Genomic DNA, 10,956 nt, shown 5'->3' with positions numbered 1-10,956 from the left:
TCTCTCTCTCTCTCTCTCTCTCTCTCTCTCTCTCTCTCTCTCTCTCTGTGTGTGTGTGTGTGTGTGTGTGTCTCTCTCTCTCTCGGTCAACAAGAATTTTGGAAAGAATTAGCTAAGTCTTAAAATGTTCACTTCTATATACTTTTGTAGAGTTGTAAGTGCAGTTTATGGTTATTTTACAAATAAAAAACAAGATTTAATTTTTTGGGTTTTTTTTTTGGTTTTTTGTTTGTTTGTTTGTTTTTTCGAGACAGGGTTTCTCTGTATAGCCCTGGCTGTCCTGGAACTCACTCTGTAGACCAGGCTAGCCTCGAACTCTGAGATCCACCTGCCTCTGCCTCCCAAGTGCTGGGATTAAAGGTGTGTGCCGCCACCGCCCGGAAAGATTTAATGTTTTATGAACAGTAGTTTTTTTCTACTTTACTGAGTGAGGAATTTAGTTGTGAGTTCCTTGAGAGAGGTAAATGGAAGCCCAGGGCGTGTTGCTAAACAGTGTGATCTTGCAGTGTTACATTAACTTCCTAATGTTATGATTTGATGCGAGGGGGTGGGGTGGGCAGGGTCTCACTATATAGCCCAGGTTGATCTGGACTCACAGATGTATATGTGTAGATCAGGCTGGCCTCAGATACACCTGCCTCTGCCTCTGCCTCTGCCTCTGCCTCTGCCTCTGCCTCTGCCTCTGCCTCTGCCTCTGCCTCTGCCTCTGCCTCTGCCTCTGCCTCTGCCTCTTATAACCTGCCCCAATCCAATCTTTTTCTCTCTTAAAAATACCTTTACTCCCAAACCCAAAACATTTCCTCCCTGCGTGTGGTGTTTGCAGACTTGAGTCCGTCTTTGTTGACTGAGTTAATATTCATCAGAGCGTGCATTATGCTCCCATTTGGATGAGCTGTTGACGCCACTGAACCTGTAGACATCCACCCTCCAGGGATCTCAGATTTCTCCTTCCTTGGCTTTGGAAGGGACAAACATTTCATCGGGATTGAATTTTTCCTAGGAATTTATACCTTGTTCTAAGATCAAAAGTGGGTATTTCACTGAGAGATTAAAATTTTATATTTTGTGTATTAATTTTTCTAGTGTAGTTCTAGAGACTTAGGACCTCATGCAAACTGTCTTCACACATAACACACACACACACACACACACACACACACACACACACGATGTAATAATAAGGAATCAGTGAGAGTCAGTTCTCTGCTTTCACCACGTGGATTCTGGGGATCAGACTCAAGGTTGAGAGGCTTGGCAGCAAGCGTCTTACCCACTAAGCCTTTGCACCAGTCCCTGCTGTGTTTCTTTGGTGATCTTCATTGAGCTGTTAGTATTCTTTTTGAAATAGGAGTGTGTATGGCCGGGCCAGGGTGGTTTTTCATTCTTGTAAGTCCAAGTCTCCAATTCTTGACATCACTGTTCTCACTTACACACTGACTTTTACACACTAACTCTTACACACTGACTGCTGGTTCTCTTTGGCTTTGCTCATGAACTTGACACAAGCGAGAGTCTTCCAGCGAGGGGGCATCTTAATTGAGGGATTACCTCCATCAGGTTGCCTGTAGGTAAATCTGTGGGGTGTTTTCTTGGTAAATGATTGCTGTGGAAAGGCTGAGCCCACGCAGGCAGGGCCACCCTGGGGCAGGCCGTCCTGGATTGTATAGGAAAGCAAGCAGAGCAGGCAGTGTCCAGCAAGGCAGGCAGCAGTGCAGCTGCGCACTGCTTCTTGCATCTCTTTGCTCCTGCAGCTCTTCTTGTGTTTCCTTCCTGACTTCTCTCGGATAATGGACCGGGATCAGCCTTGTGAGCCAAATAATCCCCTTCTCCCCACGCTGGTTTCAGTTACTGCTTTATCACAGCAACAGGGCATAGCTTACTAGGACATTGCCTAAAATGATACTACTTTCACAGTTCTTAACACAGGGTTGAGAGTCCAGGGAGCTTCCAGAAGACAAGAGTGTGTGAGGTTGGTTTGTTCCTGGAAACTCCTGTGTAATGTTCTAGGTGCTGTGGACCTCGGCTTGATTTCTGGTTTCTTTGTTCCCACACAGCTTCCATAAGGCAGTCTCAGGAGGAACCTGAAGATACGCGCCCAGAGATACGGATTGCACAGGAGCTGCGGCGGATCGGAGACGAGTTCAACGAAACTTACACAAGGAGGGTAAGGACCTCTTCCCATGCCCATAGAAAGCAAGACCGAGAGATGTGGCCTACTTCTGGGCCTTATGTTGTTTCTCTCCTAACGTTCTGCTCCTGGTGCCTCTAAGGGTTTGGCTTTGGTGAACATACAATGTGAAGTTGGAAGAGGTATCTTATGTGTAAGAGACCTCAACATATTAGTACTTAAAATTCTTTTAAAAGGTTGTTGATTCACATGAAATAGTTCCGAGTAAATATGGGCACATGGTCTTCAGTTCATGGAAGGTGCTTCTTCACAGGCAGAGCCGTTAGCTTCTGTAGTGGCTCAGCCAGGGCTCGCAGCAAAGGAGCCTTGTCCTCAACCCTGCTGCTAGCTTTTCCGATTTGGTTATTGAACTGTATTACGAGACCGGTCATCCATAGCCTATGATGTGAACCTACTGAAGGCTAGGGAAGGGTAGCTGGCTGTCTTGTTGATTTCTCAGGCGTGTTCTTGATTTAAATAATAATGATAACAACAACGGAGTCCAGCATCTTCAAAAGCAGTGTGTTTAAAAACAATTTTGATGCCTTCCTGATGGAATGAAGACATGTATCCATTTGAGGTCCTGCTTCCTGTGGAATACACTTTTGGGGAGTGTAGGCTTTGACTCTGAAGTACAGGACTGCTGTGAGTGGGTCAAAGTCATTCAAATATAATCTCTCTTTTCTCTGGAGGGATGCCAGTCAAGGGACCCTGAGATGTTTCTGTCTTTACATAGATATATTCAATGTAGCCACCGGTCCAAAGTAAGAGTGTTCCCCATGAACTGCTTGAGGAGTCTTGTTCCTTTGGGTAGCAAATCTATCAGGGAGTCCTGGATCTCGAGAATAGTCTCAATTCTCTTTCCTGCTTTTCTGTGGGGCATGTCGGGGGATATGTGTGTATGCTATAGTCACGCTTCTGTCGTAAATGGGAGCTGTCGTGTTGATGAATGGACTGAGGAATGTTTCATGAAACAGTGTAGCTGGCACAGGCTTGGCATCATCCCCCCTGACATGGATCACTTCACAGAATATAAATTCCTTCTTAGCTTAGGTCCAAAGTGGCAGTCTTTTTGGGGAGATTGGTTGATTTTATAATTCACCACTAAAGTTACATCCACTAATCCATCTACCTTGTTTTCTTTAAAGAGATTTTAGTGTTTGTGTTGGTGACCCAGCTGGTTGACTATATGAGGCCATGGTATGTTTGTGAGCCTGGTCCTTCTGTTGAGGGCAGGGGTAGGGAACATGAGCCTGTTGAAGAAAGTAAGGGGCTACATTTGTGACTTGGGCTGGACTTGAGGCCAGAGTTCTGGAGAATAGTCCATTTTTGATGAACGTGGAGATATATAGGTATAGTTATGAACTGGCTATGATGCTGTGTCTGTCTTAGAACACTGTACATGCCCTCGGGGCTGGACCTGGTGGGTGGGTATGTCTCCGGAGGGATGCAGCTGTGGGCAGGTCTTTGTACTGCTGAGACTTGTACACTGAGATGAGCTGGTGCAACACCCCATTCGGGTTGTATCAAAGCCTTTGTCTGCAGAACCAGGCGTGTTGATGGATATTTTGTACAAGTTTCATTTTAAACCATAAGGTAAGGATAGAGGATTAGGAGGCATTCCCCAATGGGATTGATGGTTGATAGAGCACCCTGGGGACTGTGAGGGGTTTATGATGACATGGTCAAGGTGAGGAATGGCTAGGCTAGTAAGAGTGTAGTCACGTTCTATGGCTGGGCCCTCGGTATCTGAGTGATGAATGGTTCAAGTTCTGTGCAGATGAAATAGGGACTGTTCCAGGTTCTTCACTAACTCAGCTTGCCTCATAGAGGGTGAGGCTATGCCTGTATGTGCTCTGCCTCCTGCTTTCTTCCCAATGTTATTCTACAGTTTTGTGTTTACATATGCATTTTGTAATGGTTGCATCAGTTGTTTGGTTTTTTTTTTTTAAAACAAGAATTGACAGTGTTATTTCCCATCCTTTTAATACAATAAATGTAAATAAACATTGTTATACTATTTTGCAAGATTTTATACTTTGTATATTTTTTTTATTTGTCTGTCTCTCTGTGCCTGTCTCTATCAATCTCTCTCTCTCTCTCTCTCTCTCTCTCTCTCTCTCTCTCTCTCTCTTTCTCTCTGTGTATGTGTGTATGTGTGTGTGTGTACATTTGCAGGCTACTGAGCATGTTTAGAGGTCTCAGAATAACTTGTGGGAGTTAGTTCTCTGTTTCCAACTAGTTTCCAACCTGTAAACTTCTCGCAATCCTCAGTCCTTTGCCTCCTGTCTCACCAGTCCTAGGATTACAGATGCACACACCACCACATCCAGTGCTCTTGTGTGGGTCTCGGAGGTCTAACTCAAGACTATGAAGCTCCTGAGTCAGGGTTCTTTTACTAGCTGAGTCATCTTGCCAAGCCTTAGCTTATCTTAACCCATTGCTGAAATTTGGTCACTAAAAAAGGACTTTAGCTTTCTTAGTAGGCCGGGGAAAGGGATCGTTTCTAGACTAGGCCTGAATTCCCCTAAAATGAAGGCAGATATTCTCCAGATGGTAGGTGTCAGCAGCCAGTTCAAAATATCAGACTCTGAAACGCAGAGCACAGTGACCCCTCTAAAGCCACAACCACCAGCCTAGCTAGTTAGAAGAGCAGCCATTGTCTGTCATCACACCAATGGTCCATTGTGGAACACTGGGGACAGGAAGCTGGGCAGGAAGTGGGAGAATAATGACTTCAGATAGCTGGCTGCTGAGCTGCTGCCCATCCTTCACCTACTTGACAGCACTCACCGAAACTTCTAAAAGATTTAATGTCTGCACCAGGTTCTCTCCAGGGTTGTTATCTTGTATTGCTAACCTCACAGAGCCTGACAGGATATCTTCCCAAGTTACCAGTTAGGGAGTTACAGACACTATTTTGTAGTTGTATGTTTAGTCCATTTAAGAACAGTGGGTCAGCGTGAGATGGAGCTGTAGAGGCAGAGGCAGGAAGTCAGGAGGGAATGTCCAGGCCTATATGCCGCTGACTACTGGACTCCCAGAGCCGCACCACGGGCAGCTGGACTCCCAGAGCCGCACCACGGGTAGCTATCGCTAGGAGCACGTATGCTCTAGACCATGGGAATTTGGGGGAGCTTTTCCTTTTGAAAAACTTCATGAAGCATTCAGAGAACTTTGTTAACATGTCGCCTTGGCACCCCCAGTATGTTTGCCATATGCGCTTTCAACCTGTGGGTTGTTTTCTCCATGCCCCACCTTGGCTTATTCTTTAAAATGGTTTTATTAATTCTTTGAGACTTCCATTCAGTGTTTTGATCTTATTCCTCCCCCTCCACCACCTCCCTACTCACCCAATTTCATGTTCTCTTTATATATAGCTGGTACAAGTATTCACAAGATGATCAGGAAACATGGCGGGGGAGGGGGAGCAACCACAGGAACATTTGCTGTGAGATTGTATCATCTGTATAGAACAGGGAAGCTGCATCCGGGAAGTCTCAGTATGGTCACCTAAGCAAGATCTGAGTAAGGACAATCCTGCCTGACACGCAGGTGTGCATAGGGGGACTCTCACGAGATCCCCACCCCTTATTAGTACTGCACTGTATGCTTCCTGAGAGTATGAACATCCGCTCATATGTACATGTTACAACATGTAACAGTCATAATTAGCAAATGGATAGTGTCCCCCTGCTGTCTTGGGACTGCAGACCTAAACTTCTTCTCTGTCCTGAAATGTCCCTTTAGGCTGGAAGTTGGGGGAGGGGAAAAGTGATTCAAGACCCATCCTAAACTCATGCACTGCATTAAGGTGCACTTTGGCCTGGTAACTCCTCTCTATCTTTGGAGAGGTGACACTTGTGGAGGACTGGGTAGTTTGAGTCTAAGGACTCCTGTATTTCTTTTACCTGGTGCTTCCTCAGGTTGAGTTAGGTTTTATGCTTCTGTAGGAATGCTACAGAGGCAAACTGTCCTTGATCTCTTCCAACGAGAGGTGTGTGGTGGCTGCTGCTGACAGTGTGGAGCCAAGGTGCTGTCTTCCCTGGATAATTAGTACTTTTCCCTGTAATGGACTCAAGAGCTTAAGACGGAGGAGATGAAGCCACACTAGGAAGATGGTGTGCCTCCTGAAAGATGTTTCCTGATTGTTATACCCAGGCGCTGTACCAACCATTCTAAACCTTGGTGTCTACTCTGCAGTGTGGTACCCATCTGGAAGACTTGGGAGGATGGCAGGGTCTTTGAGGGGAGCTGGACAGTTTAGGAAGGTCAGTGGGTCCAGAGAGAAGCTCAGAGGAACTAGTTGTCTGGAGGTCATGGAGAAAGCAAGCAGTCTGCGTTTAGCTGAGTGCTGAAGGGTTATTTGTATCTTGCAGCCTATGTTTGAAGCCTCTTCATCCTCGTGGAGGGATGCATCAATGTTTGACAACCCACTTCACATCTCCAGTAGCTGTCATCAGGGCTGTCAGCATGGCTTAGCTGCTACTCTTAATCTGTACCTGGGCCAGGTGACATCAATCACATGCCACACAGTCCTCAGGACCTGCAGGCACTAATCCTAAAAGATATCCACTCGTGGGCATTTTGGTTGTGGGCTGGGTTGCTGGGAAAGGCCTGTCAACCCTTCAGGTATGTTCAGGGGATGTCCTCGAGCAGCCAGCCTAAAGCTGACCCTTGCAGATGGGACACCAAGTGAATGGAAACCCTTCCTTTGTCTGATCACAAGAAACACCTTTGGTTTACACTGCTCACTTCCTCCTCCGTCCAGGACATGTACGGGCAGGAGTTGATTGGCGTGTGCGTAGACAGCAGGAGAGCCCTCATCAGATAGAGTGGAGCCGAAGCAGGAGTCCACACAGACCAGCTTTGAGAGAAAATAAGTTTTACTGAAGCAATACGCACAGGAGCATTAGTATTTTAAACTCGAAGCCTCTGCGTCTCGCCTTCCTAAGAAAGCCCACTGTGCTCTCTGTCTCTGCTTTTAGCAATGAGGTGGCTCCTATAAATCACCAACAAGGGAGGGGCCTAAATTATAGCTTGCTTGGATGAAACCAACAAGAGATGTGTGGCCTCAGGCCATGGTCTCCAGAGGCTTTCATTAATTGAAAGCTGGAGTTTAATAAGATAAGTTGCTTTCTTAAACTGTTGCCATTAAAGGCATGAATATCAATGTAAAATCCACACTAACCTGACTCACAGAAGGGTGGGTCATTTCACACGGCAGTCGCAGGAATTTATAGATGAGCAGGTCTCTCTTGTAGCAAACTCAGTCACTAGGAGGTGAGGTGACCTGGTATCTGCTTTTGTCTATGACACAATTATGTGTATTTCCCTTGCAGTTGGAGGGAGCGGTTTTGGCATTTTGATTTTAGGCTTTGCTCACACCTAACCTGAACCACACAAGCCATCTCTGGTCAATGGCTAGAGGTGGTGAGTGCTTCAGTTTCTCCCCTGAGGCAAGTGGGAAAAGCTATGTTATTCCCTCCATTAGCACTGAGCTGCTTTCTGAATGAGGGTTCTCTGTAGGTGCTAGGGTCAGCAAATGCACCCCATCAAGAAACATGGGTCTACTCTAGTGTTGGAGGTTGAGCGTTGCATGCTTGAGAATCTGGGTGCCATTATCACTCCGTTCTCTGTCACGTTGAGTGTTGCCAGGAACTCTGTCCACCTGGCTGCCCTTAGATGCTTTGGACGTGCTTTTGAATCGAGTGCGTTCGACCCTTGAGGCGCAGGCTGCATCTGTCTGGGTGTAGGCAAATATGAGAGGAGACTGAAGCACTGGGGTGTGTTCGAATGGCTGGTGGGGTGTTGGGCTAGACGCCCTTGTGTTGATCTACACACGTGTGAGGGTGCTGCCAGCCTGGCAGGTGCTACACCTGCAGGACTAGCCGGCAGTTGTGGGATAGGGAGCCGTGAACATGTAACCAGGAGGAGGTGCAGGTGCCTGGAGGGGAACTTGAGGCAGGTTCTCAGGGTGATTTTTTTTTTTTTTAATCTCTGGAGGAGGAAATGAAGATGCAAAGAAAGGACGGTTTGGCCCTTCTGCAGACACATAAAAATAATAAGGTGGTTGCATCATCCCCTTGCCTAGACTTCACCTCGCTGAACCAAAGCAGGAGGTTTTAGTTGTGGTTAAAGTGTGTTACATCCCACTTAGCATTTCAGAACAGCGTGTTCCTGCCCTGAGCAGAGTATTTTGTCCCTTGTATCTCTCACAGGAGACATACTACTAATCTTGAACCCTGGCTGGCTGGCCATAGAGCAGGACCCAGTTCTGGCTCTCAGGCCTACCTGGCAGGATCCCCATCAAGTTGAACTGTGTGTTGTACCGCCAGGATGGCTCGAGAGATAGCCCCCGCTGTGAGTAAAGTTGTGAAGTAGTTTCTGTGTCTCTATAAAAGGCATTCATTTTTAACAGTTCCTTTTGTATGATGCATAGGAGATAGGATTATAAGTTTGTCCTTGAGAATGTTTACAGCCTGTATGTAACTTTCAAGCCAGTGTGGCCATGGTAGATCAGGGACAGCTCTGCTTGCTTGTCGTGCTGGGGGTGGAATAGGAACACGGTTGTTCCTCTGATGTTCAGAGGCATTACATCATACCTCTTGTGCACTGCCCCCAGCTGTCATGTTCGCTAAGCTATGAGACCCAGGCTGTTTAGATGCACGTGTTCTCTTTGTGGCAAATGGGAAGTGAATGCAACCTCTGGGCAGCAGTCACCTGTCCTCAAGGCAGCCATGGGCATTGAACCAGCATGGAAATCTCTGTAAATTTTCTGTCTGAAGGTGGAGAGGAACAGGGCCTCATGGCTGCTATGGAATACCATAGAGGCAGTATGGCTGTGTTGTGGGTACCGTCAGCCTCCTGGATGGCTCACTCTGAGTGGCGAGAATGAAGGCCGGTGCACCATCTAGGTAGATAATTCCATTGCATTCTTGGAGCCAGAACCTGCAGTAGAGGCTCTACCAGAGTCCTTCCTGCTATCATAAGTCCAAAATTCAGTTTCCTATGAGTTACTGCCTACATGTAAACCTGTTAGAAGCTTAAGACTCTTCAGTGTGGACATTGTATGTAAAACGTACTTCCAACTGAGGGTGTGCCTGTCCTTGGATGCTTTTTTCTCCATAAGAACTTGGGCTAGGATACTTACTGTCAGTCTTTAAAAAGGATTTATTCATCTTTTATTTATGTATGTGCACATCATGTGTGTGCAGGTTGTTTTCTGGACAGAGGGCATTAGAGTCCCTGAAACTGGGTGTATAGGCAGTTATGAGCCACCTGAAGGTACAAAGAACCCAGGTACACAAGAAGAGCAGTATGTGCTCAGAACTGTTAAGCTGTCTTTCCAGCCCAATGCCACCATTTTTGCTCTGTTACCTTGACTGCCAGGAAACACGACTTGAGGTCTGGTTATGTTGCCACAGATCTCACCCCTAGGTCTCCTTGACGTGATTTGAAATCTCTTTCAACTTTTACATTTTATTGTGATGTGGTTGTCACTCCAAGCCCCCTTGCTCGGGTCAGCTGTCTGCATGGTGTTGTGTTGCGTGAGGGCTCTATACTGGAGGCTGGCATTTGTACTCTTCTGTAGCAGAAGTCTCAACTGAGTTGCTGGGCTCACTCGCAGGGCCTTGCTTCCCACTCTGCAGACCCAGTCTGAAACCTCCTTGAGCAATGAGAGGCCCTTGAGGCAGCGCTGCGCTGACTCCAAAGTCACCTCTGTCCACATCAGTGCTCTCCATTCTGGGAGCCTGAGTGTGAGGTCCTAGATGTTGCATTCTGTGAGTGGGATCCAGGGAACTTGTCCTAGCCCTGCCACCTCTTGTCCTGCCAACTCCAGTCATTTGCATTGTGAGGCAGCCACACTGGCCCTGTGAGATTATTTTAAAGGCTTAAAAGCCAGTAATTCATTTTTTTTCAGTTAGCAGTTGTAGAGGGTGATTCTTAGACACACAGTCCTAAAAGCACTAGAATGTCTTTTCAGGGAACTGCTTGTCTCTGATGCCTTTTTTTAAAAATAAACAAACCCTTCTCCCAACTGCATCAGGATAGTAGATCTCCCAAGTATCTTTATGATTTAGTAGTTAATTTCTCCGAAGTTCTATGGACCACAAGTCCAGCATCAGTCTCAGCCGCAAAGATGTCTTCGCAGACACCTCTTTGACTTGTTTGTGCTCAGTCTTCATAGTCACATCTTGTCCCGCCCCAGCCAGTGAGTTCATCTCAACCATCTTGCTGAAGGGCAGCGATACCTGAAAATTTGGGGGACACTGTGGCCCATGTTGCCAGGAGGGAGACCTTATTGTACTTTCTTTTCTGCCTAAAGAGGCTTTAATCAGGTGGAGCGGTCTGTTTTGTTCCAGGTGACATAGGTGTGGTACTGAACTGTACCCCCAGTGCACAGATGCCTCTGAAAGTGCCTGAGTGTGAGTTAACTGATGTGGACCCACCCGCTGGACACCGGCCAAAAGGTGGCTCTGCTAAGAGCTGCAGGCCCAGGGAGAAAGAGCTGATGCCCTTACTCTTTTGTGTTTTCTGTTGTTGTTTCTCTAGTTCTGCATATGTTGTGAGGGACCTTGCAGCACATGGGTGGCTTTTCCCCTAGACACTGACATTTAGCTGATGACACTCACTACCCCCACCCCCACTGCAGATGATGGTCATTTTCAGGCTTGACATGTTATCCTGGCCAGAGCACCCAGGGCCCTGTGTTTCCTCCAACCTCTCACCAGGTGCTCCTGTGTGTGTGTGTGTGTGTGTGTGTGTGTGTGTGTGTGTGTGTGTGT

The 10,956-nt window shown here is 46.9% G+C and overlaps 1 protein-coding gene across 4 annotated transcripts in view; it reads left to right on the top strand.

Annotated features, from left to right (window-relative positions):
- The window catches only part of Bcl2l11 (BCL2 like 11), a 37,393-nt gene that overhangs the window by 19,761 nt on the left and 6,676 nt on the right, over window positions 1-10,956 (top strand). For all 4 annotated transcript variants that reach the window (XM_028756247.1, XM_028756258.1, XM_028756253.1 and 1 more), the window contains one exon: window positions 2,055-2,164. In XM_028756247.1, coding sequence (XP_028612080.1) covers window positions 2,055-2,164 — 110 coding nt within the window. The remainder of the gene's footprint in view (window positions 1-2,054; window positions 2,165-10,956) is intronic.

The sequence above is a fragment of the Grammomys surdaster genome, unplaced genomic scaffold, assembly GCF_004785775.1.
Source record: "Grammomys surdaster isolate TR1022 unplaced genomic scaffold, NIH_TR_1.0 129, whole genome shotgun sequence".
NCBI lineage: Eukaryota > Metazoa > Chordata > Mammalia > Rodentia > Muridae > Grammomys > Grammomys surdaster.
The sequence above is the reverse complement of the archived record's forward strand: the minus strand, read 5'-3'. Positions and strand labels throughout refer to the sequence as shown.